The 26,087-nt window shown below is 40.9% G+C and overlaps 2 protein-coding genes across 5 annotated transcripts in view; one reads left to right on the top strand and one right to left on the bottom strand.

Moving 5' to 3' along the window:
* Positions 1-316: 316 nt before the first annotated feature.
* TACC3 (transforming acidic coiled-coil containing protein 3) lies at positions 317-25,837 on the bottom strand. 4 transcript variants are annotated; one of them, XM_034770955.1, is made up of 16 exons: positions 25,700-25,837; positions 20,118-20,280; positions 19,847-19,992; positions 14,969-16,048; positions 13,517-13,607; positions 12,764-12,959; positions 11,267-11,319; positions 10,782-10,918; positions 10,587-10,701; positions 9,461-9,616; positions 7,068-7,144; positions 6,945-6,988; positions 3,754-3,914; positions 2,431-2,537; positions 2,070-2,190; positions 317-498 (listed from the first exon to the last, which is right to left on the bottom strand). In XM_034770955.1, the coding sequence occupies exons 2-16, from the start codon at positions 20,277-20,279 to the stop codon at positions 433-435; spliced, it is 2,712 nt and encodes a 903-aa protein (XP_034626846.1). In that variant the 5' UTR covers position 20,280; positions 25,700-25,837; the 3' UTR covers positions 317-432. The 4 variants fall into 4 exon arrangements, with proteins under 4 accessions (XP_034626846.1, XP_034626847.1, XP_034626845.1 ...); XM_034770956.1 differs by lacking the exon at positions 25,700-25,837 and adding an exon at positions 23,185-23,335 and having other exon boundaries at positions 13,517-13,604; XM_034770954.1 differs by lacking the exon at positions 25,700-25,837 and adding an exon at positions 23,185-23,334.
* TMEM129 (transmembrane protein 129, E3 ubiquitin ligase) overlaps positions 25,609-26,087 on the top strand; it is a 22,242-nt gene continuing 21,763 nt past the window's right edge. The window contains exon 1 of the mRNA XM_034770958.1: positions 25,609-25,868. Coding sequence (XP_034626849.1) covers positions 25,664-25,868 — 205 coding nt within the window. The 5' untranslated portion in view covers positions 25,609-25,663. The remainder of the gene's footprint in view (positions 25,869-26,087) is intronic.

Below are 26,087 nucleotides of genomic sequence, written 5' to 3' on the forward strand. Positions count from 1 at the left end.
ATAGGGGAATGGTTCAAGAGTATTTGGGGTGCACATCTTGTTAACTGCAAGGCAAACAGAGGGCTGGTGTAACCAGTGGGACACTGAGACCTTTAATCCAGAGCCCCTGAGGAGATTGCCATGGCTAAGGGATTAAGAGCCATGAGTGTCCAAATTTATTTACAAAATGTGAGTGAAACTTACACTTGCTCATTTATTCAATTGACTTTTCATAGACGTGGTGAACCTACTCATTCTAGTGAGTTTCTAAGTTAGGCAGACACTCCACATTCATAGCCAATACACAGCCAACATTACGTGAAGGAACAAGTGCAAGTGAAATCTATTACTTTTTATTACTTTCAACATACATAATTAAAAAGTCACTGAACACACAAAGAAAAAAAGGACAGAATGAATCTGAGAGTGAACATATGTACAACAGTCCAAATATTAGATTTTTTCCATCTTTAAAATCAAGTCGTCACAGATTTTTGTTAGTTCATCATTTTCTTTTGCCTGTTAAGAAGACAAAAGAATTAGTGAGTCAAGAACAAACTGCAACACATTCATAGGAGGAGTTCCATTACAAATGCTCAAATTCCGTAAATGCAGTAAAGACTTGGAACAAGGCATCCTAAGGAGGCATATCTTGATTAGATTTTGAAGGGATAGCAACATTACATTATTTCCTTAACTTTCCAGGCAGTGTCTAAAATTTAGACTGTAGTCTTGACTGTTAGACTGTTGCACACTTTTGTAAGTTCTCTTTACAACTAAATAGAAGATACAACCTTCAACATACCTACTACTGGTGCCTGTTTTTCCACTTCATAAATGGCTCAAGCAATTCAATATGGAACTACATTTATAGCATGGGTGATGCTGGTTCTCAATGCTTTCATTCTCCTAAAGCGAGGAGTATTTAAAAATGCTTCTGTGATTCCACTAGTTAATCCTTATGACAACAAGTGGATAGTGTGATCCCACTACACAGAATTTTAAAAAGTTAAATTTGGAGGAAGTAGGTTGGGTGTGGGACTTCCCTCCACGACAGCTGGATACAGGGGGAAGACATACCAACGTCAGTAGTATCACAGAATTAGTTGCCACTCTGTTCCTTTCAATAGCACTATAGTATCAGTTAAATATAGGAGCAGGATACTAGTGACAAGCACTGGTTTTGCTGACATACCAAAAGCAGGGAAAAAGCTTTGCATGAATGAGTATTTGAAGAACTTACAGTGAGCCACTGATCTTTGGTAAGCCCATTTGTGACATTAGACTATGCAATAACAATTTACATGCAAATATGAAACCCTGCACTTGCAGATTACTGGGATTTTCCGAATTGACTATTCAGGCCATTGAAAAAATGTCAGCCAACAATACTGTCTATTGGTTGGTAGTGGTCTACAAGTTTACATACTGGAACATGATAGTCCAGGGGTTCTCAAACTGGGGGTTGAGACCCCTCAGGAGGTCATGAGGTTATTACATGGGGAGGTCGTGAGCTGTCAGCCTCCAGCCCAAACCCTGCTTTGCCTCCAGCATTTATAATGGTGTTAAATATATTTTTTTTAAAAAAGTGTTTTAAATGTACAAAAGTCTGAGAACCCTTGCAATAGTCAATGCTATGAATATCAAAATGCATCTAGAACGGATACAATGCCATCATATTTAAGCCTTATTCCCTGGACAAGGTGTACTGTTCACTTTCAACCGGAACCTGTATTTTAGTTGCACCATTTCAACAGTTCACCTAGTATCCAGTCTTGGAAGTCTATATATTGTTAGTCACTTCTGAGGCTCATCTATGCAAATGAACCCATTATTCACAATAGATGCCTCTGCAAGGGTAGATAGATTGCATTTCTCAGTATCAAAGGGTTCTGCCATACCAAAATTTGAGACATAAAATCAAGACTCCTATTTCACAGTATCAGGGGGTAGCTGTTAGTCTTTAAGGTGCCACCAGACTCCTTGCTATTTCACGGTGGTACTCATGAGAACACCAGTTCTGATGCTAGTTTAGAACTTAGCTTATTACAAGTTTAAAACCCACTCAAGTAGCAGATACTTAAACTGACCTTTTGTTCAAGGCTTCTTTCTAGAGATTGTACCCTCATTTGTTCTTTACGCAAAGTAGCTTGCAGTGCTACAGACTCCGTCTTGGCTTTGCTTCGTACCTGGGCAATCTCTTCATTTGCTCTGGAATGAAAGTGAGCTAACGTTTAAATTTGACTTAATTCAAAACAGCTAGCAAGTTAGGTCTGAAGTCAAGCTAGGTTCTTCCACTTTAGAAGTGGTTACAATATTTCTAAGAGAGGTTTTGAGATTAAGACACTAAAGTGAAATCCTGGCCCCACTGAAGTCAAGGGGAGTTTTGCTTGTGAATTCACCCTACATAAAAAGGTAAACATCAGGGACTAAGAAGGAGAAAGTACTCACTGATGCAGTTTTTCTTCAGCATGTGCCTTCAGTGCTTGATATCTCTGCTCCTCCTTCTTAATCCTTGCAAGATAATCCTCAGCACATTTCTTCAAAGCCTCTTCATTCTATTCCAATTTAATGGGAGAGTTCAGTTAGTGTCAAGGTGGTTGTTTGCATTTAACCTCATTACCCCAGAGGCAGACAAGACTCTACTACTGCAGGGTTGTTTTGTTTAAAAAAAGACCTGTTCAAGAACACAAACAGTTAAGGGTAGAGCAGAAGGTCAGATCTTTCCTCAACACACAGCCACTTGTTCTCTTCCACCTCTGTTTTCACTTATCTTCAAAATACCAACAAAGGAGAAATTCATTCCAGTTTGTATCTTCAACTTTATCTCTTCTCTTACCAAAAGCCACCATGTTCTTGAAATTTTTTCATTCTGTGCCACTGCTATTCGTTCAATCAATATACCCCCTACTCTGGCTCAAACTAAAGCTAAATCCACCCTCTTCCAGGAAAGGTAGAAGATGATGGGGAAAAATTCAGGATTTGGACCCTGCTTCAGCTGAATCAAGTATTAAATATTTAATACCAAGTATGAAACCATGCAGTGCAACAAAAGCCACTACAGTGAGATGGGAGGAGAAAAGACAAGTAAGTTACCTTTGTCTTTCCTCCCACTTATCCTTCAACCTGTTAGTTTACCTTTAAGATCAGACAGAACAAGTGGGTTTGAGTGAGACTTTTTAGAGCAAAGGCCTGGTCCGCCTTGGTTCGTACAGTTCTGGCGCAAGGGAGTCCGGATATAAAAGTTAGGGTCTCCAAGGGCTAATGTAATAGGCAGACTTCTCCTGAACCAGATCCTTCTACTAGAAATGGTCTTGGCTCATGTGATCACCTAGTCTAACCTCCTGTGGCCTTGGAACCTATGAATAATCCAGAGACAGGTTGTCTTTGGACACATCTAATCTCCTCCCCACAGTCACTCGTTCAATTGTTAGTGATAGAAAAGGATAGGACACTAAACTAGTCACAATTTGATGCAACTATGAAGACAGCCAGGAAGATGTGGAGTACTTTCAGTTAAAAACACAAGGATTTTTTTTAAACCATATTTACTGCATTTTAAAACATGGCTTGAACCTGGTCTACCCTAAGTACTAACATCTTTGAGATGTTAACCAGCCACATTTCTAGGGGGAGTCTAATTTTGACAGTGACCACTTTACACTTAGTGTAGAGAGGGGTTTTAGAAGATCAGCTATTTCCCCACTCTCGACAGGGCCTTAGTCTTGTTTGGGATTTGGAAGCACAGTATCCAGTGTCATTCCATCATCTTACTTTGCGATAGCCTTCTAAAACCTCTTTCTGTTTTTCAAATCGTTTGAAGAGTTCAGAGAAAGACTTCTCCATGGAGTTAAGATCTGACAGAACTTGCTGTTTCTCCTCCAGTATCTTCTGGTTTTCCTTTTTTGAAAGCTCCTTCTGTTTTTGGGCATCCTCTAAAGATGAAAAAAACAAAACAAAACAAAACCTCAAGAGGGCTGGGTGTTTGTTTTTCTTAAAGCAAAGCACCCCCTCGTCCCAGTTACTAAAGACATAGGACCAGACATTACTGTAGCATGAGACCTTCCTTACTAAACCTTTAATTCTTAGCACACTCAGCCATATTACCTTTCCTGAAGAATTCTCTTTAAAAGGACCAACGGACAAGCATCATAGAAAGGTCATTCTTGTAAACATGAGTCTTCCTTAATTAAGGATTTAATCTAAATTATGCACAGATTTAGCATGCTTACTCTTAAAATGAGGACTAAATGTATACCCCAAATTAAATAGTAATAGGGGAAAAAAAGCCACCAAGGCTAAAACAGAGTAGAAGAAGAGGTATCCTTTAAAAATTGGAAGTCAAATCCTATTGAGGAAAATAGAAAGGAGCATAAACTCTGGTAAATCAAATATAATTAGGCAGGCCAAAAAGAGCAACTAGCAAAAGACTAACAGCAAAAATAAAAAATAAATAAATAAAAGTACATCAGAAGCAGGAAGCCTGCCAAATAATCAGTAAGACCACTGGACAATTGAGGTGCTAAAGGAGCATTCAGGGAAGACAAGGCCATTGCAGAGAAGCTAAATGAATTTTTTGCTGTAGTCTTCACTGCAGAGGATGTGAGGGTGATTTCCACACCTGAGCCATTCTTTTTAAGGGACAAATCTGAGGAACTGTCTCAGATTGAAGTGTCACTAGAAGTAGTTTGGGAATAATTTGATAAATTAAACAGTAATGTGTGATCAGGACCAGTTTTGAAGGAACTCATGAAATTGCAGAACTACTAACTGTGGTATGGAACCTGTCACTTTTGTACCAGATAACTGGAGGATAGTTAACGTGACACCAATTTTTTAAAAAGACTCCAGAGTTGATCCTGGCAATTATAGGCTAGCAAACTTAACTTCAGTACCAAGCAAATTGGTTGAAACTACAGTAAAGAACAGAAATATCAGACATGGATGAACACAATTTGTTGGGGAGGAGGCGAGATGTCTTTTGTAAAGGGAAATAATGCCTCACCAATCTATTTGGATTCGGGGGGTGGGAGGGGGTGGGGAAAAGAGAAGCGGGGAGGAGGAGTTGTCAACAAGCATGTTGACAAGGGTGATCCAGTTAATATAGTATACTTGGACTTTCAGAAAGCCTTTGACAGCATCCCTCACTAAAGGCTCTTAAGCAAAGTAAGCAGTCATGGGATAAGACGGCAGGTCCTCTCATGGTTAAAAGACAGGAAACAAAAGGGTAGATTCATAAATGGTCAATTTTCATAATGGAGAAAGGTAAATAGTGTTCCAAGGATTTGTTCTGGGACCAGTGCTGTTCAACATATTCATAAATCTGGAAAAAGGGCTCAGTGAAGTGGCAAAATTTGCAGATGATACAAAATTATTCATGATAGTTAAATCCAAAGCTAACTGAAGAGTTACAAAGGGATCTCTTAAAACTGGGTGACTGGGAAACCAAATGGCATATGAAATTCAGTGTTGATAAATGCAAAAGTATTGCACATTAGAAAATATAATCCAAACTATACATACAAAATGAGGAGGTTTAAATTAGCCATTATGACTCAAGAAAAATCTTGGGGCCATTATGGATTGTTCTCTGAAAATATCCACTCAATGTGCAGTGGCAGTATTAAAAAAAAAAAAAAAAAAAGCCAACAATGTTAGGAACCATTAAGAAATGGATCGATAAGATGACAAAATATTATAATGCTACTATATAAATCCATGGTATACCCACAACATGAATACTGCGTGCAATTCTTGTTGTTCCAGCTCAAAAAAGATATTAGAAATGGAAAAGGGCAACAAAAATTAGGGGTATGGAATAGCTTCCATGTGAGGAGAGATTAAAAAGACTGGGACTATTCATTTTAGAGAAAGAGATGACCAAGGAGGGGAGGGGGTATGACAGAGGTCTATAAAATCTTGAATGGTGTGGAGAAAGCGAATAAGGAAGTGTTATTTACCACTTCATGTAACACAAGAACCAAGGGTCACCCAATGAACTAGACAGCAGGTTTAAGACAAATATGAACAAATACTTCTTCACACAATGCACACACAGTCAGCCTGTGGAACTCATTGCCAGGGGATAGTTTTGGCCTTTGTAACATAACTGGATTAAAAAAATAAATTAGATAATTTCATGGAGTATAGGTACATCAATAGATGGTCAGGGATGCAACCATGCTCTGGTTGTCCCTAGGCCTGAATGACAGTTGCTGGGACTGGATCACTTGATGATTGCCCTGTTCTGTTTGTTCCTTCTGAAGCATCTGTCATTGGCCACTGTCGGAAGACAGGAAACTGGGTTAGATGGACCCCTGGGCTTACCCAGTATGGCCATTCTCATGTTCTTATGACTCGAGATACAAGCTTTTGGCTGATGTGTTAATCAATGCCTTTGCAGTTTAGAAGTCATATATACAAACAGTCGAAACAAGAAGTGTCCACCAGAGGGTTCCACTGACATGGCTGTGTGTGATCTACAGAAGTGAAACAGATTATTGTTCTCGTTTAGTATCAAGCTGTGGACGTTGCTTAGTAAGAAACTGGAACTTGTAGCTTCCAATGGACTATCTTGAATTGGCCGCAATATGGCCCATAGCTGTTCATTACTGTGCATGCCTCAGTTAGGTACAAATCAGGCACCTACCTTGCTACATGCAAGTGTCTGTACAAGTCAAGCAAACATGCAAGTACCTTAGTTGTGTAATTAAGGTGAATACGACTGTGCATACTCTACTTTAGAAATCTGTCCATAAACACAACTTTTCTAGCTCTGATCTCTGTTCCAAGGATTCAGTATGATACAAGAAGAACATGTAATGCAGTATTGACAGCATGACTAAAGTACTAGCCAGAAGAGTACTAGATATTCTTGTGTCAAAGACACCTATACATTTAGCGTGCCCTTCAGGTCTAAGCAAAAGCCAATCTCAAGTAGTGTTCCATTTACTCAGTATACTTACCCATCATTTGGGTTATTGTACCTTCAAACTCTGCAACAATTTTCCTAAAAAACAATATTGAATATAGATTAGAGAAAGCAATCAAAAGCAATAAGTCAAGCTGTACAATTAGCAGGCACTTACCCCATTTCCAGGTATTCCATATAAAGCCTGTCATATTTCTTTTTCCATTCTAAGACTTCCATCTGCTTTTCTTGAACCTTAAAAAAAAAAAAATTCTAAATTTAACAGGGATTGAGATAAACTGACATTCAGAACAACCTGAAGGGTATCTTAAAGAGGTATTGACAGACGGTAAAATTTTCCCTATGGACACGATTTCGTAAGTGTCAGTTATGGCAGAAAGCTCTAGTACAAGTCACAGTCAGAGACAGATCAGTACACTGAGTGATATAGTGTACTCACTAGTTTCAACATTTCTAAGTCAAAAAGATTCACACAAAAAATTGTTTTAAAGCAGATTACAAGTGACCTTCTGATGCTATCCCTGTACACACAGCACTGGTGTTTGTTGCACCACACAGCAAGACTAAGTTTACTATTTCTTCATACATGGATCACAGACTTGTTTTTTCCAAGTAGACTTGCCCTATATCACAAATTAGGGGATCTTACTCCCTCACTGTTAGAGGTTTTACACTATTGACTCACAGCATGCAACCAACTCTTTTAATCTATTCAGGTCAGTGTCAATTTGCAGGTTGAATCAATTGTTGTGTTCACACAAATTTGGAGGGAACAAGGATAACCTTACATTCTCAGACAAGTTATTATTAAGATGGAGTTACAGTTGAGAAAAACCAAACCAAAAACAAACCCAACACATTAGCTATGTAGGAACTATCCTAGTAGTTATAAGCATTATAAGCATTATAAGCATTATAACCCCAGGAAATTCAGTCTTAGTTTAAAATGGTTGGCTCTCTTTTAAGTTATAAAATGCACCGTTAAGGTCCCCAGACAAACATGACTCTGTCCTGTAGTGAAGCCATGCAATAACCATGAAGTTATATTAGTGTTTGTGGCTCCAGATTAGAAGAAACTGATTTGTAAAAATAAGATTCTTCCCCTTATGTTGTCACAACAAGGCATTAAACCCCCCCCCCCCAAAAAAAAAAACCACACCCCACACAAAGACCACCACACACACACCACCTTCCTCCTTCAGAGAAACTTATCAAGAACTCTCTTTTCAAGGCATCTATCATTTTTTGTTCTTGTCACAAATATTGCTCTTGGCAAATATGGCCTCTGCCTCCCACTGGGGAACAAAGTGTCTAAGAAAAGATGGTGCACCCCATGCTATCTGGAAGAAGAGTGGAAACACTAAAAAGTGCAGATGGACTGTAGGTACTGGCCATCTTTACTAAGGACATTCTATACCCTTAGTTCTATTGTTCTCAACGGGATTTGCCAATTTGAAAACCTTTGCTGAAGAAATTCTATGAAGACAAGAAAAAGCGACTATTAAATCTGAAATTTCTCTTTACAAAAAGCTATCCATATACAAAGCACACCTCCACCAGTTTATGTAACTAGACAATGCCTAAGCAGAGATAATTTGGGACAAGAGATATGTAAGAAGTGAGCACTCTTTGACAAAAGTATCTTTTATGTTGGATGTTTAAACTAAATTCTACAGTTTATTCAGTATTTTAAGAGCAAGTGCAGTAATTTAGGGATGGCTACACTGTTCATAAATTAGCACTGAATCCCTGTTTCATGACAAACACCTTTTGTAGCATGAAGAGCAGAATAATAAGAGTAATTATTAATTAATAAACCATTATGGTTGCATTATTACTCCTTGCCCCCTTCAATAAAAAAAATAAAAATAAAAAAAAAATAAAATAAAAAAAAAAAAAAGGAGCCAACCTGTGGCTTCATCTGCCATAACCTGGCTCTCTTTAAGGATCTTTCACCATGGCTGATTGCTCCTCTGAAATATGGTCCCCATCACCTGTAGTTCAGTACAGCTGGCAGACGGTTTCTTTTCCCCTCCACACTGCTTGCCCAGGATCAAGTTGCTTAGGCAACTCATCTTGCTTCACGGTTATCAAAACTTGTTTTGGAATGAAAATTACATTAGTCCCTTTATGTGGGAGTTTAAAATTTCTCTGAAGGCACCAAACAAGGCAAAAGGTCTCTTGTTAGTAGAGTCTCCTGGATGGAGCCTACTTAAAAAGGTAGTAAGTCTAGAAGATTGGACACATGGGGTATGGCAAGTCTATCTCCAACTCTGAAGATGCTGGTGCAGGCTATTCTACCCATGTAAGCAACAAGCAGTAACTCATTAGGAATGGGACACTGTACTTCAAAACCGGAAGGAGCTGGGGAAGGGGCGGGGAGGGGGATAAAGAGGAAAAGAGCGGGGGGAGGGTAAGAGAGAACAACAACTTTTGAAATAGATGCCCAGTATGTGCCGAGTAACTCAAAAAGAGAGGAAATGTTATAATGACAAGCCTTTTCAAAAGTAAGTGCCACATTCCTAAAGGCTTTTAAAGCTTTCTTCTTACCTCTAATTTAACTGTTTCAACAGCTGTATCCATATCTTTTTGGCTATATTTCAGCACTTCTATAATAGCGTCAACTGCAGTGTTGATTGGCACAGCAAAAGGAGAGAGTGGTGAAGCGTTACTAGTTGAGATATCTGGAATTAGAGGAACTGTATCCTTTGTGGAGAAGAAGGGAAAAAAAAGTTTGAGTGGCTACCACATCAGCTATACTACAATCTATTCAAATTATCTCACATTATTTTAAGCCCAAAACTATCCCCATAAACTGCTTAGTTAAAGTACTATAGCTGTATTGAGATGCAGCACACTGCACTATTTGCCTATTCATGAACAGCAGATACAGAAACAGCTCCCCTGCCCCACAGCAAGTTAAGCATTACTGCTGGGCAAACAGACCTACATCCACATCCACATCAAGAGTTATACAAGGACAGTCAAGTTTAAAACTATGTTTAATTGTAGAATTTGGCACAGACACAGTGCTGCTTGTTCAAGAAGCAGAGGAACTGCAATGAAAACCCATTTATCACCTTACATGGGGTCAGCTGTATTAGAAAAGAATGCTTTGACTGAAATGGGAATTTGAGATGCCTCTAGGGACTGAAAGGCAACATGTAATGACACCAGTCTAGGAGTCCACTATCCAAGAGCAAATCTGTTTTAGTGTTTAACATCAGAAACATTGCATGCCATTAATAGCGCCAATTTTCAGAGATATGATCAATGCTATTAGGCATCAGAGAACCATTTAAATCAAATTTAGTTTAAAGGATCATGTACAAAATGTTTCTCGTCATACGAGGTTTTGTAAGAATTTAGCTTAAGGTTATGGTAAGCAAGTGAGATTTCCCCCCACCCAAGAGGGCCAGTGCTTAGTGTTGGAATTTCCTCCTTATCCTGAATTGCTGTACTCGGACACACAATATCTTAGTGTAATTTTAAGCCAAACATTAAATGCATGTGCCCCGTTTGAGGGTACTGGCAATTGTAACACCAACACTAACCCACAGCAGTGCAGGAACACTAAGCAGGCAAGAAGTTGATAAAGGTTGTCTATTCTTCCCACTAGAAGAACTCATCCAAAAATCCACTAACATGAAAATTGACATGTTTATGATTTACTTACTGGAGCTGGGAAAGTTCCCAGAAGATCCAGTCCTTTAGGCTTTTCTTCATTTTGAAGAGATTTCATTGCAGGCTTTGGGGTTTCCAAAGGCAGCCTACTGAAGTCAGAAAGAGGACTAAAAACAAACAGTTAAAATTAGAGTGTGTTCAAAACCAAAATTTGTGGGCTATAATTTAGGATTAAATCTATACCTACCCACTTTGAAATGGTGCATTGATTACACAGGTGCTTATTGTTTCAGTAGTACCAGGAGCCAGCTTTTTGGGGCTGTCTCTCAGCAGAGGGTCAAACTTCAAATACAATGATTGCTTCCTCAAAGCAGACTCTTTAAACTGGGGAGAGATAGGTGAGATATTACTCACATTGAATGATGTGTTACTTTGTAGCATAGCCAACCCTGAAACTTCCAAGTGGGGTGTTCTCTCCAGAAGATAGGATTATTCAAACCTCAGCCTTGGCTAGACTGCCAAGGACAGCAGTTAGTTTGGGGATGGGCAGAAGCATGTGAAAGACTGAGCTCAACCCATTGTACCATCTCATGAGTAGATAGACATTAACTGCTACTCCCAACTGGGCCACATTTGAACCTGCAACCTAGTGGAGAGAACAATAAGATCTAAGCCTCTTCCCCCATCCCTACTCTTGAGCCAACAAGTTTAACTGCTTAATTAGATACTTACTGAGGATGTACCAAATTGTTCCAGGTAGTCTATTTCTATGCCCATTCCTAGAACTGGAAAAGGACAAATATATTAATAAAAGTGATTTAATGCTGTCATACAGTTGTTAATAGAGCAGGATGGAAAGTGTCATTGATCTGAAACTGATGGAAAGCAAAGAGAAACTCCTATACCCCTGTTAGATTAATTTGTTAGCAGGAGAAAAGAACCCTGAACTTCAGCCTAGAAGGGAAAGAGTTGGGATTTAACACACCAACCCCACCTCTCCTCTTAAAACTCAGGTTATTTGGGGAGGGGGGGGGGAAGGGGAGGGGGGGAGAAGAGTTAAACACAATGATTTAAGTGTCTTGATGTCATTGACAAGTTAGTACGCATCTTTAAGTTTAAACATGGAGGTGTCCTCAAGAATGGATGCGCTGCTCTTCTACGGACTCTCTCCTTTTAGTATATCGTTGACAGTTCAATCTATGCACAGATTTACACATACAGCTACTGTTACCATAGGTCATTGTTTTCCAAAATGATCCACCAACCTATTAAGAGGCTTGTGATAGATTGTAAAAAGGGGAACAAGTGAACTTAATGTGCAAGGATAGACCTAGCCCTCTAGTTTTGAGTATACACAATCTTGAGTTATGCAGCAGACTACAGAAGTTTATTTTTTAATAAAGTTGTAATTCTGCGATTTCTCTATTTAAAGGTATGAAAATGCAGGAAAGGCCATTTGTACCATAACAAGGACAGGGTGGGTCCTATGGGTTTGTATGAAGTAAGTGTCAAGATTGTGCAATAGGTGTGTGTTTTGTATAGCTGGCACTTTGGTAATGTGTGTTTTTATGAACGGAAAAGAATAATTCTCAACAAAAAAGTGCTTTTCTAATGTTACAACCTGCCAAGTGAAACCCATTAGAAACCATATTATTGTCACTAAACAGGTGCAGTGGTATTGTTTGGATTACAACTGGATTTGGCACCTGGTTATTTAGTGTCAATTGCTTAACAGGACAATGTCAACATGAAATCTAGTCAGTTTTTGAAGGGGGAAGGAAAAGGAAAGGGGGGGGCAGGGGGAGAAAAATGTATTTTTGGATATTCCACCAGCTCCAACAACCCTGCTAATTTTGGTGGCTTTAAAATGACTCCTCTTCCTCCCCCCCCCCCCCAACTTTTAAAATAGCTATTGGGTGGTACGTGCACAAAAGGAAACAATTACAGGGAAACAGAGCGTAAACAATGCTTTCGATTGTTAAGTGTAACAAATCTTTTCTTTAAACTTCCATCAGTTTCAGTAATCTTAGGAAGAGTTTCCTGTCTGAATTTAAGGATTGTCCCTTTAAAGATAGGCAGGATGAAACATTAAGAACTAGAATTGGTAATGAGAGGTTTGTTCCTGTAACTTAAAACGGAAGTAGAGGAAAACAGCATACAAAGCTGTTGTTTTAACAGCATGTGTGTCCAGTTCTGTTGCAGCGCCTTGCTAAGAGCAACTGCTCTTACCTTCTGTTGAGGGTCTGAAGTACTCTTCAGACTCAGTGACTACTGTTGGATCATTTATATAAACTGCCATTTCAGTTTTCTTGCAATTGGCTTCATGTTCTTGGTCAGCCAAAGGGGATGTTCCACTGCCAATTAAAGGCAAGTTATCTTGACTGTGGGCATCAACTGGTGAGGTATCGGAGCTTGTTTTTTTCTCCTGGAAGGCAGACATACACTTAGTTTGTAATATGGAACACTGGGAGTATGACTGGCATAGTGTATTTATGGCACTTAAACACATTAGTGATGGTTAAATCAGTGTGTTAAACAGTTAAGAGAGTTAGCCGAAAGAGTCCATGGGGAAGATTTCAACAGCAGCAGGAATTTGTTAACCCAACACATTGTATTAATCCTCATCAGGCAGAGCTGCATTTTATCAGATTCCTCACCCTTGAATTAAGTTTTCAGCCTGTGCACTTTATGCTGTCAACTAAATCAAGAGATTTTAGATAGATATTTTCCATGATACGGATTTGATTCCTTGGTTATATCAGGCTGAGTTTATGGATTTGGCACAAACAGGACCCAACCCCTTTTCATTGGTTTTTAAAATCAATTTTGTTTTCACTGTAGAAGTCTGAGGATCTGTAAGAGTTACACCTTTAGGCTGAAGGGAATGCAAGAAGGGGAGAACAGCAACTTTATTAGAAATAGAAAACTGCTTTAACATGGTTTTACCAAGAACTGGATATCTTAAATATAGATACACATTACCATAGTTAGTTCTCTTGTAGATTCCTCTTCCATTTCTGCTTGAACTACAGATTTATCTTCATCTTTGCTTGGTTTTTCTTCAGGGAAGCTACTAAACAAACGGTTAAAGTCATAGTAATCTAGTCAGTTCAAAGGTCTAAATATGTTCCTAGACCTGGCTAAAAGTCATTTAAGCATAGGAAGCTTGTTTGACAGCTTGCCTTATCCCCACCCCAACACCCCTCATATAATGGTCTCTAAATGGCAACAAACTCTCCATTAACAATCAGCAGGTAAGAATGAATTTACATACCTCTCCCATGAAAACTAGAATGCTATTATGGATGTATAGAAAGTCATGACTGCCACAGAATGGCCAAACAGCCTTTTCCATTAACAAAAAGCAGGGAGATTAGATTTAAAAAGAGTTTCTACTTCTAAAATCTGCAGCATTTCTGTGAAAAGGGCTCTGTTGGAGTTAAACCCCAGAACTCAGGTTTCCCACCCTTCCCTTAACATGGTCTAATATCAGTAGCAAAGTTTTTATAGACACTCCATAAAGCCTCACTGTAGTAGTCCAATGCTTTAGCTGATGGCAGTGTAAATTTAATATTTATCCTAATTTTAACAATAATAGGTGGCTCTGTATGTGTGACCAGGATAGTGAGCACATATTACTCATTCCTGTCAAATGAAATAGATTCTACCCTGGATAAACAGCTAGTTGTTTCCAATATGTTCTGTAGTAAAGTCGTTGGCATGTAAGTGGTTAAAACTGGACTTCAAAACTCAATACCCTACCACCTAAAATTAACTAGAGGAGGAAAGTTCCAGTCCCTTGATATTACTACTTTTTCTTCCAGCTCCAGATTTTGTGAGAAGCATTTATATTACAGATTGTGTTCACAACCAGAAAGCAGTGTAAACTCCCTACTATAGAATAATAGGATGAACAAGAGTGTCATTTATTCCTTGCTTGCTCTTGTCCTACTCCCTAAGAATATTAGGGGTAGGTACCAGAGGTGAAGTTCTGGCCCCACTGAGGAATTGATTTTAGGCTAAGAGTGTAAAATAGGACAATTGTCCAGTCTGTTCCGCTCCCTGCTACTGAGCCAGCCATTATCTGGTAGCTCTCCAAGCTTTAACATCTACAGCAGAAGGGGTGTGACAGATCAGTATATCTACCCTGTTTCCCCATTAAATATTTATTTTGAAGGCATAACGGGAGCAATGGTGAATGGAGAGCAGGCACACAGATCTGATGCTCTTTTATCTTTCACTTTCTGAAAGAAGACAGAGGTATTTTTAATTTTTAGACTGTCTCAACACCAAAACAAAAAAATCTGTTCACAGGCACAAGCACAGATTTCTCAGAACTGTACAGATTTCTGCACCCATGAGTTTTTGGGCATCATCTTGTCCTGAAAGGTCTTTGAGGCAGTTCTACAAGTCCAATTATAAAGATTTACTTACTGAGTTTCAGGCACTATTTCTTCAGCAGTCTCATCTGCAACAACAATTCTGTTAATTTGCTCTGCTGGAAGAGATTCCCTTTTTGGTAAGGTGCTATCCTGTTCCTCTTGCTGATTAGCTTTTTCAGTGTTGGGTTTAGGGCATTTGGGTGAGCTAGAAACTTTGGAACCTCCTCCAAATGGATTAAAGTTTGGATCATCAAATTTGTCCCAGTCAAAGTTATAAGATGCATTGGAAACAGGAATTTCATTTTCTGTTTTACTCTTGCTTTTTGCCTCGGAGTTCTCCAATGTTTTCCCTAGAGCTATAGCAGTTTTCTTGGAAGGAGGCTTAATTCCAGGTCTTTTGCCTAGTTTCCTAGGAGGTGGCCTTTTACTAGCTGTGTTATCGGTGAAGTCAAATTCTAGTTTTACAGGTTCAGCCTTGGAGAAGCTAGCCTCTTCTTCAGGTTTTGACTCTTTTGTTGAAGTTCTTTCTGCTACTGGGGAATTCTGTAGCTTTGAATCCCTAGTTTTGAAAGGGTGGGTTACATCAGAGCTGTTAGGATCAAAGTTGTAGGACCCTTGTACAGGTGGTGGAGAATTCTGCGTTTGTGTTGATCCGTTGGAAGAATTGGTTTTGCTGATTTCACCAGAAGTGGGCTTTATATCCTGTTCAGTGTCATTTGGAATTGGTTTGGATTCATTACCTGACAGCACTACATCCTTGGAAACGGTCTCTTTTGTCACACCAATAAGGATGTCTGCATTTAGATTTGTTCTCTCAGACATTGCAGCAGTCAGTGGGGAAGTAACAGGAAGTGTATCATCCAGTGGCAGAGAATTTGTATCATTTTTCTCAGAAGTCTTTTCAGGGTTGCTAGATAATATAGGAGACTTTTTTAGGCTCTCAGGAGAATTCTGCATCTGAGAGGAACTCTGGAATGGATTGATGTTGTTTAAGTTATCAAAATCAATGCTGTATGTACCACAGCTTTTCACTGGCATCTCATCATCTGGATAAGGAACAACACTGGCTTCCTCCTGCATTTGTGCATTTTCTCTAGTAGTTTTAATCTCAAATTCAATTGCTTGTTGATTTCTGTTACACAGAAATAAAGTCAATTTATAATTAGCCATCTTAACACTAAGATACCATTAAAAAACAAAACAAAACAAAAAAAACCACACACCACAAACCATTTTCAAACTCATATGCTGGAATTTGCAAAGCTTTATGCTACACGAAAAGAGTTGGATGTGAGAGGGTTGAGATCATCATAAAAGCAAGAGAATTCGGCCTCTTTCTAAAGAGCCACCCTGGTATCTTGCTGTTCAGGGATTAGAGAAAAGCCAGCAAGATCTTTCACATTGTGCTCATATAGAAAACACATGCGGAGTCCCCTTCCTTTTCTCCTCAACCCCACCCAGGAATGCTTTACAAGAGAGGCTGAAATTCAGAGCATAACTCTCTGGATAGGCTGAATATGTACCACAGTACACAGTAATACTGAAAACTTCTACAATACTTAGTCCAGGAATGTGTATCATTATCTGTATCTAATGTAGATATTCATACAGGGTTTGTAAGAATGGGGGGTGACCATCAGCATAATATATCAAATTATAACACAACTCACTTCTTCCATTCCATCCTTTGCTTTCTCTGGTCAGTGTTGACTCTCTCTCCTCCCTCCCCCCCTCCCCCCAACCTCATCAGTGAACACTCCTTCCCCTCCCCTGCAATCGTATGCCAGAATTCATAATGTTTCATAGACTGCTCTGAATACAGAAGTTGAATGCTAAGACTAAAACAGAATGCTAAAAACAGAAGGGCAAGGAAAAACACAAGGGGGGGGGGAGAAAACAGAAGAAATAACGGACTGCTGTAAGTGACTAGATTATAGAAAGATTATGCATAATCACTACAGACACATTCTAATGACATGGGAACATGACACCCCTGAGCTCGTTTGCCAATTTGTAGCTCATGTACAGACTATAGTGCATTAAGACATTACTTCCTGAAAAAGTGTTTCCTCTCACTGTTTTGCCTCTTTTGCAAAAAAAGAGTACAAAAATAGTTATATGAATGCCACACACAGAAAAGCTATACAGGAAAACATAATTAAAAGCCAACCAGTTAAAGTTCCAGCGTGATAAAGTTGGAAGCAAGAAAGGATATGGTTCACTATGGTCTCCCCACCCTGTGAGTCTCTTCTCTGCAAGACTTCTTGTGTAAGTAATCAGACCCCTCCCATCCTCTTTCAGTACTTAACCAATAAGAGCCTGAGAACTATGCACAACAGTGCCGTTCTTTGAAAGTTTCCGTCTGTAGTACTTTCTTCTTCCTAGTCCTAAAAGTCCGGATGCTCCTTACCACAAATACAGTACTAGACTGTGCAGCAACACAAGCATTCTCATTGTAGCATGGGGAAAGGGAGAGTGGAGACAACAAAAGCAGTAGCTCTTGAGATGCTGTTACTTCCGCCTGAATCATGACTGTACAACACCATCAATAAACGTTCCACTTTGCCATTGTAAAAGTCACTTAATCCCTACAGGTCAGACCCAGACATTTAGAGATATAGGAGCAATAAGTTTAGTTGGCATATGAATTACAACTAAGAAATTAGTGACCATGCCTAAAGATCTAGATCCAAATACTGCTGTTCAGTTCAGAAGGGCTGCTTGGGTTTGAGATCAGAATTTGACCACTAGTCAAAGATGATCCAGTTCTTTTTTAGCCAGCTTGGAGATAGTGATTTTCTGCGGCAGAGGAAGGGGGGAAGAAAATGACACGGGACAAAAACAAAACAAAAAAAACCCATGCCATACAAGTAGGGTTTTCAAGCAATTAAACAAATTAATCGCACAGTTAAACAACAGAATACCATTATTTAAATATTTTTGGATATTTTCCACATTTTCAAGTATATGGATTTCAATTACAATACAGAATACAAAGCGCACAGTGCTCACTTTATTATTTTTATTTCAAATGTTTGCACTGTAAAAAAAAAAGAAATAGTATTTTTCAAGTCACCTAATACAAGTACTGTAGTGAATTCTCTTTATCATGAAAGTCCAACTTACAAACGTAGAATTATGTACAAAAAATAACTGCATTCAAAAATAAAACAATGTAAAACTTTAGAGTCTACAAGTCCACTCTGTCCTACTTCAGCCAATTGCTCACACAAAACAGGTTTGGTTACAATTTGCAGGAGATAATGCTGCCCGCTACTTGTTTACAATGTCACCTGAAAGTGAGAACAGGCGTTTGCATGGCTCTTTTGTAGCCAGCATTGCAAGGTATTTATATGCCAGATATACTAAACATTCGTATGCCCCTTTATGCTTTGGGCACCACTTTGGCAGACATGCTTCAATGATTGCTAAAAAAATAACGCATTAATTAAATTTGTGACTGAACTCCTTGGGGGAGAATTGTATGTCTCCTGCTCTGTTTTACCCGCATTCTGACATATATTTCATGTTATAGCAGTCTGATGATGACCCAGCATGTTCTTTGTTTTAAGAACACTTTCACTGCAGATTTGACAAAAATGCAAAGAGGGTACTAATGTGAGATTTCTAAAAATAGCTACAGCACTCGCCTCAAGGTTTAAGAATCTGAAGTGCCTTCCAAAATCTGAGAGGGATGAAGTGTAAAGCATGCTTTCAGAAGTCTTCGGCAGCGGAGTGTTACTCTTTTAAACTACAGAACCCAAACCATCCAAAATCAGTCTTTTGCTAGTGGCATCTGACTCAGATGATGAAAATGAACATGCGTCGGTCAGCACTTCTTTGGATTGTTATTGAGCTGAAATCATCATCAATCATCATCATCATCATCATCGGCACATGGCCTCTGGAATGGTGGCTGAAGCATGAAGGGACATATGAATCTTTAGCGCATCTGGCACGTAGCCAGCATTGCAAGATATTTACAACAGTGCCATGCAAAAGCCTGTTCTTACTTTCAGGTGACATTGTAAACAAGAAACAGGCAGCATTGCCTCCTGCACATGTAAACAAACTTGTTTGTCTGAGCGATTAGCTGAACAGGAAGTAGGACTGAGTGGACTTGTAGGCTCTAAAGTTTTACATTGTTTTGTTTGAGTGCAGTTATGTAACAAAAAAAGTTCTACATTTGTAAGTTGAACTTTCACGATAAAGAGATTGAACTACAGTACTTGTATGAGGTGAACTGAAAAATAGTATTTCTTTTGTTTATCATTTTTACCAGGCTAATATTTGTAAGAAAACAAAGCGAGCCCTGTACACTTTATATTTTGTGTTGTAATTGAAATCAATATACTTGAAAATGTAGAAAAACATCAAAATATTTAATAAATTTCAATAGATATTCTATTGTTTAACAGTGTGATTAAAACTGCAATTAATGTTTTTGAGTTAATTGCATGAGTTAACTGCGATTAATCGACAGCCCTACTTACAAGTGAGTACCACTTGGGGGGGGCAAGGGGGGAGGAGAAGAGGGGGAGTATCTTAGTTACAAAGGTGTAGTCTAAGGGCTTGTCTTCACAGCATCGTTTTATAGGTATAACTCAAGCATTGCCTCTAGTCAGACTCCTTTGACCAGTATCAGTGAAAGCATTGGGAATAAAACACAGGAATTACTATTGTAGTACTGCTTATTACTAGGGTATTTTTGCTCCAGCTATGTAGGCTCCCCTGTATCATTTTTAATTGCAGCACTAGATTGCTTTTCTTGTATAATTTAAACTTGCTGACAAGTATGAAAGTGTCAGAGTTGATTATGCAGACAAATTTATAATGAGAGATAGACATCCTCAACATATATTGCATTCACAAACTAGTCACTCTTAATAGCCTTAATGATTTGCAAGAAGATCAAGCGTAGATTACTCACGCAGCATTGCTGGATTCAGACAGATGAAGGTCTCCTAGAACTTCAGTACAATCATCTAGTGTGAAAGTAGTCTCAAGTTTGTTTTCCATACTAGGACTCAAGATTCTGTGAGTCTGAGGATCCCGCATAGGAGTTTGAAAAGTTACCTTTGAGGTGGGGGAGGGGGAAAAAAAGTAGTTTCTGATTGAATATTTTTAAGCCCCCAACAATACATACATGATTTGTTCTCTTAAGAGTGAGAAGGAAGAGGCTAACATAAATGCAGACATACCTTCATAGCTTTTGCTACACTTTTTGGTGGCAGATTTTCTTTTTGTGATGGACGAAGGATAGAAGGTCTCCCTGTGGACTCTGGTGACGGGAAAAGGAAGGAACAGCTTTCTGCTGTTAGATCATCACTGATGTTTTCGCCATTTAAAATCTGCAGACTCATTCTAGAAATTAAACACATTTACATGCCCACACGTGAATGAGAGGGTGTGGTCAGACAACTGTGCTTTCAGATAACTGGACACTTAGTCTTTCTTCACTAGCATGCCAAGCTGATGGTTAACAGCCACAGAACTGAGTTTTACGAATATTCTAAATCCTTATGCACGTTAACGTACTACAATACATTGAAAAAGCAGATACATAGAATATTACATCAGCAACTCTGCCTTTTAAACACAACATGGTCACTACAGTTCTCTTCTCTTCCCTCCCCCCCTTTCACCCAAACCTGACAGGAATGTGCAGTCATGCAGTTGTCATGACATTCAAGCTAGGCGTAGCCAGAGTTTTTGCAGGGGAAACAGAATGCCTGCAAAATTTCTACATTTTATTTATAATGCATCATGATTAAGCTCTACAAACTCCTTATTTGAACAGAGCTTTTAATAGTTAATGTTCTGAAATGGTACAGAAGGCATATAGGTGTAATATGCATTTCCTCCCACTTTCTTAGGATGTCAGTTATTCATCCCCCTCAAATATAAATTGTGACTCAACAGTTCAAGCAGACACAATAAGGCACATAGAACCATAGGGTCATATTTACATAAATACTGTGTATAATATTTTAGCATGAGAACCAGAAGAGCTTTATAGGGAATATAATTTTTCCCATTCAACGTCACCTTTGACATAAAGGAGCCTATACACAGCTCATTGGACTTTGTAGACTGATTGGTTTTATGTGTGATCATGGGGAGCACAATTATAGTATGCTTACTTTTCAGTGGATTTTATATCGAGGACAAAAGACAGACAAGTTTAGCGCACAGTGAAAGCAAGCATTCAATAATTATTATATAAATGCTAGTTTCAGAGTAGCAGCCGTGATAGTCTGTATCCGCAAAAAGAACAGGAGTACTTGTGGCACCTTAGAGACTAACAAATTTATTTGAGCATAAGCTTTCGTGGGCTACAGCCTACTTCATCCGATGCATGTAGTGGAAAATACAGTAGGTATATATTACACACACACACACACACACACAGAACATGAAACAATGGGTGTTACTATAGACACTATAAGGAGAGTGATCAGTTAAGGTGAGATTTTATCAGCAGGAGAGAAAAAAAAAAAAATGCTTGTAGTGGTAATGAAAACAGCCCATTTCCAGAAATTGACAAGGAGATATGAGGAACTATGGGGGGCGGGGGGGGAAATAAGCATGGAGAAATAGTTTTATTTTGTGTAATGGCCCATCCACTCTCCATCTTTGTTCAAGCCTAATTTAATGGTGTCCAATTTGCAAATTAATTCCAATTCAGCAGTCTCTCGTTGGAGTCTGTTTTTGAAGTTTTGTTGTTGTAATATTGCAACTTTTAGGTCTGTAATCAAGTGGCCAGGGAGATTGAAGTGTTCTCCAACTGGTTTTTGAATGTTATAATTCTGGACGTCTGATTTGTGTCCATTTATTCTTTTACGTAGAGACTGTCCGGTTTGGCCAATGTACAAGAGTACATTCAATCTCCCTGAATTGGAATTAGTTTGCAAATTGGACACTATTAAATTAGCCTTGAATAAAGACTGGGAGTGGATGGGCCATTACACAAAGGTCAACTCCAGTTTCTCAGACCAAGTGCTGTGAATGCCTCAGAATGCACAAAACCTGAAATTAGAAGAGGTGCAGCTAAAACTGTTTAGTAGTACATTTTGGCATATATGTCAAACTTTAAGATCATGGCAACAGCGTACCCAAATACTCATACAGTTGTGCATACTTAAAAGTTTGCATTGACTATTCAGCGTAGAGAGAAGAGACTTCTGTGGAGCATTATGAACAATGCCTTCAGTTGTTCAGCAGAACACAAGACATGAAGAACAGGTAGCTTCAATGCTTTGCATGCCCAGTGTTCTATACTGGCATATGCACGTTGTCTATGTACAGTTCATAGAACAGTGGTTCTCAACCCACAGACCACTTGGGGCCCAATCAGCACACAGCTACAGCCCATATGACATCGTCAGGGCCATACAGGTAGTATATATTGTGTGGATGTGGCCCATATAATACACAGAGAGCTGGATGTGGCCCACAATGGTAAATAGGTTGAGAATCAGTCATAGAATAACATTGATATTTAAAAGATACCTTGGGCACATGTGTAAAACATGCCACATTTTTTAAAAACTAAGTTTTTTGGCAATATTTAGCTCTTATATTTAGCACTCAGTAAGAGCAGTTATTGGGATGATAATATCAATGTAAAAAAAAAACATTTAAGTTAGCAGCAAGCATAAATGAAAATAATGTTTTTATTTATAACTAGAAGACATGATTGCCAGGCTGATTTACTCAGACTTCCCAACCACAAAAAGTCATCACGTTTAGTAAGTCCCAGCCCCAAAGGCAAGTCTGCCAAGGTAATACAGAACTCAAAGGCGCGGGCTTAGAGTGACACACCCTCCTCAGCGAGCGGAGGAGATCCCGGTCATGCCACTGCCAAGTCAGCTGATGATTAAACCCCCTTCCCGTCCCCCACGTCCCCGTCACGCATCTCACGGGAACAAAAGATGGCCTTTTATTCTGGTGAATCACCAGGACATGCGGTTACCAGCAGAGCCAACAATGAAGCAGCGACTCCCACACCGAGCAGCCACAGACGTTACCACTGAGCTGAAACAACGGGGAAGGGAGGACAGACTAGAGAGGGGGGGGGGGCGACAGGAGCCAAACCCACCATGCCTAGGGAACCCCATTAGCCCCCCACCCCGCACATCCCCCTCCCAGCCCCGCACCACGCCCCAGGCTCCCTCAGCGGGGAGCCCACCCGACACCTCAGCGCCTCCCGGCTCCCACACCACCCCGCCGGCTTCCTCACAGCGGGGGCAGAGGAGGGGCTCCTACCTGCCGGCGAGTTCCAGGCCTGAGCCCTGGCCTGTGCGCTCGGCTGCCCGGGTGCCTCCCCTGTTCACGGCGCTGCCGCTCCCCCTCACCGGCAAGCAACCAGCCGACACCACTCGCCGCAGCGCCCGCTTCGGGATTTCAAATGTCAACGTTAGCTCGACTCTGCCAATGACAGGCCAGAAACCTATCAAGTCAGAGGTGGCCTCGGTATGAACAGACCAATCAAAGAGGGGGCTGGGGGAGGGGCACCCACCTAATAAAAGCTCCCCAGCCAAGTCTCTCAAGAACTAAGCGATGCTGCGTGAGGCATGCTGGGAAATGTAGTTTTCTAGGGATGAGGGTGTAACAGGAGAACTTTTTCATCTCGCTCCCGGTAGCTAAGCACCAAAATTCTCCCCACTGGCTTCAGGGGGCTCAGAATCAGGGGCTGATGTTGGTCAGCTCAGGAAAGCCAATGAGAGACCTAAAGATATTCCGTTTCAAATAAATGTTTCCTACAAGGAACAGGCTGTAATATTTACTAATAAAGAGCACAGGTCACTGAAACAGCCCCACAACTGTCTCTATTACAACAAAAGTTAACCTGGGCAAATAATTACTTTAATCCTATACACATATTATTTAAAAATTTTACTGCAATATAAATATTGCAATTATCTATTTCAAGTCCCAATGCTGCAAGGATTCTTACGCTCACATGGGCACAAATGCCATAATAAGTGATCCAATGCCATAATAAGTCGTTGGTAGGTGGATCCCTACACCTGCATTGACCTCACGTCAGGATTCAGTCCCTGGACTTGCACAGGACTTTGTGTGAGCAAGGGGTATGCACAAGTGGGTCCCTTTTGCAGGATAAGGACCTTTGGTATTTATATATTTGGTATGCATCCGAAAAAGTGGGCTGTAGTCCTCGAAAGCTTATGCTCTAATAAATTTGTTAGTCTCTAAGGTGCCACAAGTACTCCTGTTCTTTTTGCGGATACAGACTAACACGGCTGCTACTCTGAAACCTTTGGTATTTATGAAGCACCAAGCCAATAAAACTTATTTATTTCTGAAATTCAGTTTAATTTCAATATATTTTTCTAGGCATAACAAGGTCATTCAAGACAAGTGTTGCCAAAATGTAAAAAGGACCAAGAATTCTAGTCTCTCAGCAAAAACATATTCACTTAGGGCTCCACAATGTATCTGGGGTTTGATATCCATGGGGGGGGGGTTATTATTATTTATTTAACGGCAGGTTACAACACTGCGTGATGCTCTTTCTGTTATACATCTGGAGTTATGCAGTTTTTCTCTGCTTTTCAACAGAAAGTGTTAATGATTATGATTATTATGAAGTGCAGACAGCGCACTTGGTGCTGTAGAAGAAAAAAGACTTCTTCCTGCAATTGTTATTACGAGTTATTATTGTATTACAGTAGTACCCAAAGGGTCTTGGCCTCACTCGGCTAGGCAATATACAAACATATATTAAGAGACAGTCCCTCCCTGCTCACAATCTAAACAGACGGACAACACAAACACACCACACCGAAGCCCAGAGGAAGGTTTGTTCAGTCATGGCCCCAGTTCTACAGAAGAAGCCATACACCCGTGTGGAGTTCCACTGACTTCCAAGGAACACTATATGCACATTAATAGTTAGCTGGTTTAGAATTTAGATTAGCCCTTACCATTTTTAGCTCAGCCAGTAAAATACTCAAATTAAAAGTGGCCTAATTCTCAGAGGTGCTGAGCACTCAAAGCTCCCATTTAAGTCCGTGGGAGCTAGCAATGGTCAGCACCTCTAGAGTTGGTCGCCTAACGTTAAGTGCGCAAGTTGGAAAATGCTGGTTTGTGTCACTTGACCAAGACCACAGGAATCAGTTTCAGGATCGATCCCCTGCTGTCAGTCCCTTGTACAGCCCCTGTGACCAGAGCTCATGCTGCCGGCTTCTCAGTGGAGGAGCTGACTCGGCTACAGGCAGTGAGCTGGTAGGGAATTACACCAACGGGGGCACGCAGGACAGCCTCGTTGTGTGAAATGGCCCCGGCTCTGCCTAAAAAATCAAGGGGCCGATTGCAATGAAGTTTTTGGCCCTCGAAGCCCAGAAGCCCGGTGCTTGTGGGAGGACTTTGGATAACTCGCTCAGGAGTTGGCTACGTGTTCAAGGCTCGCGTCACACGGGCTAGGAGCCGGAGACTTGTCCACGAAAGCCGAGCTAGAGTTCGCGGCGGGCCGGGAAGGCTGCTTACGGCCCGGGGGCCTCTCCTGGCTTTGCAGCCCGCTGTAGCTTCCCCGCCCCCGGGACGGTCCCGAGCCGGCTCTGCTGGGGGCTGGTGGCCCGCTGGGCGGGGACCACGCCGGGGATCGCCGCCTTCTGTCTCGCCGCACAACTTCCTCTCCCAGGGCACTGCGCGGCGGCCGGGCCGGGCCGGGCCGGGCCGGGCGGACTCGCAGCCGCGTCTGGAGCGGGCCGGGCGCGGGGCCATGGACAGCCCCGCCGTCACCTTCACTCTGGCCTACCTGGTGTTCGCCGTCTGCTTCGTGTTCACCCCCAACGAGTTCCGCTCGGCCGGGCTCACCGTGCAGAACCTGCTGGCCGGCTGGCTGGGCAGCGAGGACGCGGCCTTCGTCCACTACCACCTGCGGAGGAGCACCGGCACCATGCTGGCCCACGGCCTGCTGCCGCTCGGTGAGGCGGGGCCTGGGGCACGGAGGGAGCGGGGCTGGGGGAAGCAGCTGGGGGGGAGGGGAGCTGGGGGGTAGCGAGGGGGGGCTCTAGGGAAGGACTGTGGGGAGGGGGAGAGTTGCGGGGAGGGAGATTAGCCGGGGGCTGTAGAGGTGAGGGAGCGTAGCAGGGCGGGGGGGCTGTGGGGAAGGGCTGGGGGGGAGAGTAGCGGGGCGGGGGGGC

This window comes from Trachemys scripta, chromosome 5 (assembly GCF_013100865.1).
Source record: "Trachemys scripta elegans isolate TJP31775 chromosome 5, CAS_Tse_1.0, whole genome shotgun sequence".
Classification (NCBI taxonomy): Eukaryota; Metazoa; Chordata; order Testudines; family Emydidae; genus Trachemys; species Trachemys scripta.

What these genes read in the sequence shown, in the direction of transcription:
- TACC3 (XM_034770955.1), bottom strand. Translation starts at nt 20,279, where the DNA reads ATGAGTCTGCAGATTTTAAATGGCGAAAACATCAGTGATGATCTAACA. An exon ending in GTGTAGCAAAAGCTATGAAG is followed by an intron (nt 19,993 to 20,117) that starts GTATGTCTGCAT and finishes CCCACCTCAAAG; the next exon opens with GTAACTTTTCAAACTCCTAT. An exon ending in TACAATAACCCAAATGATGG is followed by an intron (nt 3,915 to 6,944) that starts GTAAGTATACTG and finishes TTTCATCTTTAG; the next exon opens with AGGATGCCCAAAAACAGAAG.